This window comes from Urocampus carinirostris, chromosome 2, assembly GCF_059441175.1.
Source record: "Urocampus carinirostris isolate Australia breed hairy pipefish chromosome 2, RoL_Ucar_1.0, whole genome shotgun sequence".
Lineage (NCBI taxonomy): Eukaryota > Metazoa > Chordata > Actinopteri > Syngnathiformes > Syngnathidae > Urocampus > Urocampus carinirostris.
Window position 1 is genome coordinate 54932507 of NC_142350.1, and position 7139 is coordinate 54939645.

At 39.9% G+C, this 7139-nt stretch overlaps 1 protein-coding gene across 1 annotated transcript; it reads left to right on the top strand.

Annotated features, from left to right (window-relative positions):
* The first annotated feature begins 2150 nt into the window (after positions 1-2150).
* On the top strand, positions 2151-7009 carry LOC148372562 (SPRY domain-containing SOCS box protein 2). The gene is made up of 3 exons (XM_088327174.1): positions 2151-2611; positions 3837-4610; positions 4693-7009. The coding sequence occupies exons 2-3, from the start codon at positions 3860-3862 to the stop codon at positions 4818-4820; spliced, it is 879 nt and encodes a 292-aa protein (XP_088183300.1). The 5' UTR covers positions 2151-2611; positions 3837-3859; the 3' UTR covers positions 4821-7009.
* Positions 7010-7139: the final 130 nt, after the last annotated feature.

Sequence of the window (7139 nt, forward strand, 5' to 3'; positions counted from 1 at the left end):
TATAGGTCATGCATAAGCTACAGGGTATAAGTGTGTTTAAAAAAGTTCCACTGAGGTTCCAAATGGAATTTCAGAGGCCATAACGTTCCACAGCACCGGAGCATGAACGGAAAACGTTCTCGAAACTGCAGTTCCATTATTAAACAACGGCGACCAGATCCTAAAGGTGCTGTATTTGAGTCAATGATTGATTCAAAAAGATTATTGTTACTGTCAATGAAACTTCACAGACCACAGATTATTGCAAACAACAGAATGCTGAGATTCGATCTGCAACCTCAGTGGAAATAATTAAATCCAGGCTTAGAATACACTTCTATTGTATAGCATTTGAATAACCTATATTCTTGGTTGACAATATCTGTGTATCATTTGTTATTGCAACATCCATTCCATCCAGGTCATCCTGGAAGGGGGATTACCTCATGTGCGGTCCCTTCTCAAGGTTTCTTCATTTTCCTCATGTTGAGGTTTTTGAGTTTTTCCTTGCCCTCATGAAGGTTTTAGATCAGGGGATGGTGTAATAATAGTCTGTGGTTTGCAACAATCTGTGGTCTGTGGAGCCCTTTGAGACTCTTTGTGATTAAGGGCGTCACAAATAAACATGACTTGACTTAACTGATTTATATTCTTATACAGCAAATAACACACGTTTGAAAAGACACTAAAGGAAATGTAATTGTTTAATGAAAAGAAAACAAACTAGAACCTGACCTTTCTGGCTTTTCTTGATGCAAAATCATCGACGATATCGCCATGAGCAATGTGCTCCCCTATTTCGGTATTAATGCTGATTACAGCAAGACCAGTCACCTCCATTTCTCACCGTTCAGAAAAATGTGAGGCATGTATTTTCAAAGTTATGAATAATGTGTGTTAGTTGGAAGACAGATGCCGCCAACTGATTATTGCATTTAAAAGTATTACAGTGAATCCTCCCTATGCCAGTCTCGCCCCTGCCTAAGACCGCAACTTCCCAGCCATCTTTGGGCAACTAGTTGCCAGCCAGTAGCAGGGCACACAGAGTCAGACCACTCACTCGTTCATTCATACCTAGGGAGAATTTGGAGTCACCAATCAACCTGTCATCCATGATTTTGGAATGTAGAAAGAAACCCTAGGAAAACCCACGCTGGCGCGTGGGAGAACATGCAAACTCTGCACGTGGGAGGAGAAATTGAACCATGGACCTCAGCACTGTGGGGCTGCACGGTAACCACCCAGTTTTCAAAGATGAAATCAGGAGAACAAATTTGACGGGTCAATCATGCATTGGCTTCAACCTCTCTCAAAAAATATCAAGCAACAGTCACTTGTCTCCAGCAGCTTTTGAAGGCTGCGGTCTTGTTTGGAGGCGGCCACAGCTTGCTTGATTTTGATCCTCCCCACCTGTGCTTGCTGACGTGGAAGGCTGGCAGTGAGGAAGAGGAACAGGGACCCCGGGGGTGTGACAAAACACTACGTATATCAATTTAGTTGGTATTTATTGGGGATGCCTTGACACAAAACTTAGCTCAAAACACTCGCGGGGGCCTAAAAAAACAACTGTGTCAATTTTCACAAAAATCAGTTCAGCCGTTTTGGACCCTATAAGCCACAAACACACACACAAATCAGATTTATAAATAAGTCCATGTATTTTTGCCTAGTATTCAAATAAATATTTTGTCCTCTGGGCAGCACGGCGGCGCAGTGGTTAGCGCGTGTGCGGCACAGTTTTGAGGTCGTGGGAACCTCCTGCGTGGGTTCAAATCCAGATACCGGCCTTACTGTGCGGAGTTTGTATGTTCTCCCCGTGCTTGCGTGGGTTTCCTCTGGGCACTCCGGTTTCCTTCCACATTCCAAAGACATGCATTTCAGGTGAGTTGGCCGGTCCAAATTGTCCCTAGGTGTGAAAGAGCGAGTCAGTTGTCTGTCCCCGTGTGCCCTGCGATTGGCTGGCAAACAGTTCAGGGTGTCCCCTGCCCACTGCCCGGAGATGTTAGGGATGGGCTCCAGTTTTTCCTCATTTTAGGATTTTTTTTTGTTATTTCTCGACAAAAATAGGAATACTCGAAAAACAGGTACCGCCTGGGATAACAATAATTTCTTATATTGTCACCATCGTTCCCTTTCAGTCAAAAATGAGGGAGTCAAATTATTTGAAGCGCATGCGTACCTTACAAAAACAGAATGAGCAGGTTTGGATTCTATTTCCTTTTTCTTGCCTTGTTAATGAAAAGCCCGAGTTTGATCCTCTTCTTGTGTTTCACCATATTTGTTTATGTCCATTACAGAACACGTTAGCGTGTTCATCCCGGATTGCAGAGCTGGTTGCAGCTATATTTAATGTCAAATACTGAACCCGCTCCTCTTCAGATCATTCCCTTTCGTCCGCTTCGACAAGACCGTCTCGTCTTCGTCTACTGCGCGCGGCTATTCATCAGACGAGTGCGGCCTGATTAACTGCGTGGTTCTGGTCATAGATAACTCTGATCACGTTGGCACTTAAGGCGGAGCTTGCATTATGGATAAGCACAACTCGACCGATAAGAGTTATTTTAAATGGACACACTCTCGAACGTATGCAGTGGACAGCCTGTGGACGCCCGGAAGCCAACATAATTCTCAAGTAAGACCTTCACACTCTATTCGCGACATTGATTCATTTTACTGACATAAATAATAGTGTTATTCGTTGCATCCACTCGTAAATAGCACGCAACTCAGATTTTTGACTGACAATTGGAATATTAGGAATTTTTTCCCCCCTTTTCTCAGCTCAAATGCTGCGTTGGATGCAACAGTAATCGAACACGGGTCGCTGTGGTGAGAGCGCCAAATCAGAACCACTAGGGTGCCTGGACTACAGTACCAGTTTAATAAATGGAACGCAAAAGGGCATTAGCTTTCTCATCATCACGCTATTTTGATTCACAATGCCAGGGACAAATGTTAATTTTGTGTGGTTTTAGATCAGCGGCCGGTGTAATAATAGTCTGTAGTTTGCCATTATCTGTGGTCGGTGCAGCCCTTTCAGACTCCATCTGATTAACGGCTATACAAATAAACATGACTTGACCTGACTGTGCATTTCACATGTTACAGTGACAATAAATTATATTCTGTTCCATTCCAAGCATTGTAAGTGACATATGTGGTTGAGTATTTGCTGCCATGATTAAAACAATTTATTGACAATGTGAACTATGGAGCCAATACCAAAATAAATGTATATAGTTAATGTCCTTCAAAGTCCAATTCCTCATCTGATACACCAAAATGTTTTGTTCCTTGTCGTACTTTTTTTGCGTTTCTATTTTTCAGGACAATTTTCAGTGTTCTCAATTCTCTAACATTGGTTTCTGGCATATTTAGTCATGATATTGTGATCATGAGATACAATGTAATGACTAGTGGTGTCACATTTTGTGTTTATTTATATCTTTCAGGATGACTTTCGTTTTTCTCCATTCTCTAATATTTATTATCCCTGGTACTGGAATCAGAATAGTGTGATAATGATATCAAACCTAATGCCTTTGTTTATATTATCTATATCACTGCTGATACAATGGTTAGCATTTGGGATTCTTAGCGCGGTCAGCACAAATTTAGTAAAACCTTGTACGGAATACACACCCAAATGTTTTCGTTTTTTGTAGGTTAAAAAAATGTATGTTATACACAAATAAAAAAAAACATATTGTCAACGCATTGCTAAGGTTTATGTTTTCAGATTGATTAACAGTGGCTAAATTAGAGCTATCCGTATTTGTACATCTGCAGAAGATACAATTGATTGTTCACCTTGTATAACAATTAAGACTTTCTTCTTCTTTGGTGGTACTCAACAGATACTCAACAGGCACTCTTCCCAATGGGTCTCTCACTGTCAAAATGGCTACATAGCAGGACAAAGACACATTCTCCTCCCGTTTCGTCTGTTTTCATTTCTCTGGCCGTCCCTAAGTCTTCTCGCCTCGAGGTCATGCTGAACTCCTCTCCAGTTCCTCCTGGAGATGATCATTCACGCTGGAGCCCTGTCCACAGCTCTCCTCACTTCGTGCTGTCTGCCAGCAGGGAAGAGGCTACACGTTTACCCGTTGAGCTAAGCAGCGATGGGGTACGGGCAGAAAAGGGGGTGAAGGATGGCCTCCATATGTGGGAAGTGATCTGGAAGCCTAATCAGAGAGGAAGTCATGCAGTTGTGGGCATCTCCAGGCAGAGCTGCCCCCTGCAGGCCTCAGGTTACAATGTACTGGTGGGGGCAGACTCTGAGTCGTGGGGCTGGGAACTGCAGAGCAATGAGCTGTGGCATAACGGAAAAATTCTCAGAGCCTATCCTGAAAAAAGGAGAATGCTTTGTAGTAAAGTTCCAGAGGCATCTCCTCCAAAGTCTTTCCAACTTAACCCGTTAAGAGTGGAGTTGACAGAAGCACCTTTTCCAATCTCTGAACGTATCATCATGGTTTTGGACGCAGATGCAGCAACTCTTGGATTTGTGGTTGATGGTTACTTTCTCGGTTTTGCATTTAAAAACCTTCCCCGTGGTGTGGAGTTATTTCCAGCGGTGAGCAGTGTGAGAGGAGGGGCCTGTGTTAGACTCAGATACCTGAACGGCTGCACCCGTGAGTGTCTTATTCCTGTCTTTGTGCTCTGACTCGAAAATAATTAAAAGTGACTAAATCTGCAACTTTTTATTCTGTTCAGGCAATCCTCCAGCCCTAACGGCTTTGTGTGGACTCCTCATTCGACATCATTTACGGCTTCCAAGTCAAAATCAAGTGGATAAACTTCTTCCAGCTGCTCTCCAACGCTACCTTCTTTCTAGTTACTAGTTCATTGTTATATCAATCGTCAATATCAAAATGTGGAACTTTGTTGTTTTCTGCCACCATCCCCTGGCTTGGGTCATCATTGCAACCTCAGCCATGCATGTGCAAGTATGTGCATTTCTTAGATGCACTCAAAAAAAGTATTTTATTTTCACCTTTAGGGGCGGCAGTAGTTCAGGAGGTAGAGTGCTCGTCTTGGGATCAAGGGATCCCAGTTCGAATCCTGGCTTGTCCGTGTTACATGTCGAAGTGTCCTTGGGTAAGACACTGAACCCCTAATACCCCCAATAAGCAGGTTAGCGTCTTACATGGCTGCAATACAAGGCCGCTATTGGGAAATGTGAAGCACACTGTAAAGCGCTCTGGGAAGTCATCGACTTGAAAAGCGCTATAGAAATGCAGATCATTTCATTTATTGGTTTGCTTTTGGACTTTTCTAGAAGTAAGCCTTTTCTTACATTCACCATTTTAGTACTACACTGACAAATAGAAATTAAATAAAAACTTGCAGGGATGGGCATGACGTCTTTCTCCAGAACTCCTACAGTCCACATTTCTCGAACTTAATGTATTCAGCCCCAAACAGCTCTAAAAAAAGTAAGCAAAAAGCAGATGGAAGTAGTGGATAATAAAGCATAAGTACTCTTTGAACTCAGTTGGGCATTGTTAACACATATTTAATAGAGAAAATATTTTACTTTCAAGTTTTTAAGGACACCTAAAACAACACCCCGACTTTAATCACCGTGCATCTACCAAAATATGAGAAAACAAAATTTATAACATTTACTTAATTATAGTATTCAATCATAGATTTTTGAATCAGACTGAAAAATAATATCTACAAATTTACATTAACTAACATTAGACTGGGAGGTCGCTGGTTCGCGCCTCGGCCGAGTCATACCTAAGACTTATAACATTGGTAAAATGGCGGCGCCCTCTGTTGGCTGCGGCTGCATCGGCTCGCTACAACGGGTCAGGTGTATCGACATTTCGTTCTGTGTACATTGTTACAAAGAATGACAATACAAAGGAAATTATTATTATTATTATTATTATTAAAATATCCTATTTATCCTGATAGTTTATCTTTTTTCTCTTCTAAGAATTTATTACATTTTATACCTTGGAGTGCCATGTTTACTCTCGTCGCTTCCCATATTTCACAACGTTGATGTAAATGACAATAAAGATAATTCAATTCAATTTTGCCCAAAGATGAACATTACAAAATTAATTTATAGTCATTGTTGTCCTTAAAGAAAGAAACAGAATGACCAACAATTCAGATATTTAATGTGGGAATGTAGAAAGAACTTCAGCTTCCTCAAAGGCACACATAACTGTAAAAATACCTTTGCTGTACCATGTATAGAATATCTTATGTTGTATGTCTTTTTTCTTGTTCTATGACAATGCTGCTGATAATGTAATTGCACTATTTTCTGATGTACATATGATTCAGAAAAATCTACTACTACTAACTTGTAAATATGACCTGTATATACAGTATATACACACATATGATTATTTTTAAATTATAGTTTTATTTTTAGGTCTTTTAATACATGTTTATCCTGGAATGCTGCATCTTATCTCATTGTGAACTACTTTGTAATAAAGACAATTATTTTACATTGTGTTCTATAAGTGAGGTCTGTTTACAATTGAATCATTTTCCCAATCTCTGATTCACAATTTAAAGTGTCAAACATTAATGTGTACTGCCATCTATTATTGCTTAAAGTGGAATTTCATGCGTTGCAAAGCTATAACCGCTGTTTCAGTGGTTTACAATATTGTATTACCTTGGAATAAAAGTGTTGCTTTAATAATTGTCAATGACAAACAAGCATAGGGTTGCTTCAGTACTGAATTCTAATGTACATTACTTGGAGATCTGAGTATTTTGGAGGTGGTACTCGGGGTATCATGTTTGGTAACTACAAGACAATCTAATAAACCTTTTGTTTCTATGTAGCCAACATACAGTATAACATCAAAAAATGTTTTCTCTAAATTCATATTTTGTTTTTTGCACTGTTGATACTAATCCTGTCATTTGGTAATATTATGTGTATGTGTACTTCATCTTTATTGTCAAATATACCATATGCACAGAGGAAATTACTTAATTTTCCCCACGTGTAATCGTGCAATTTACAAAAATAAACAACCTATAAACATTGCTGCTGTGTATCACCACGTATTCCTTTTTTTTAGGTAAATGAAAATATATGTCTTGAAATGTCATATTGTTATACTTATCTTTCAAAAGATACCTTTTTGTCACATTTAAATAATTGTTTCTGTTAAATT

Coding starts and splice junctions, on each gene's coding strand:
- LOC148372562 (XM_088327174.1), top strand. CDS start 3,860: ATGGGTCTCTCACTGTCAAAATGGCTACATAGCAGGACAAAGACACAT. Junction 4,611..4,692: donor ATACCTGAACGGCTGCACCC/GTGAGTGTCTTA, acceptor TATTCTGTTCAG/GCAATCCTCCAGCCCTAACG.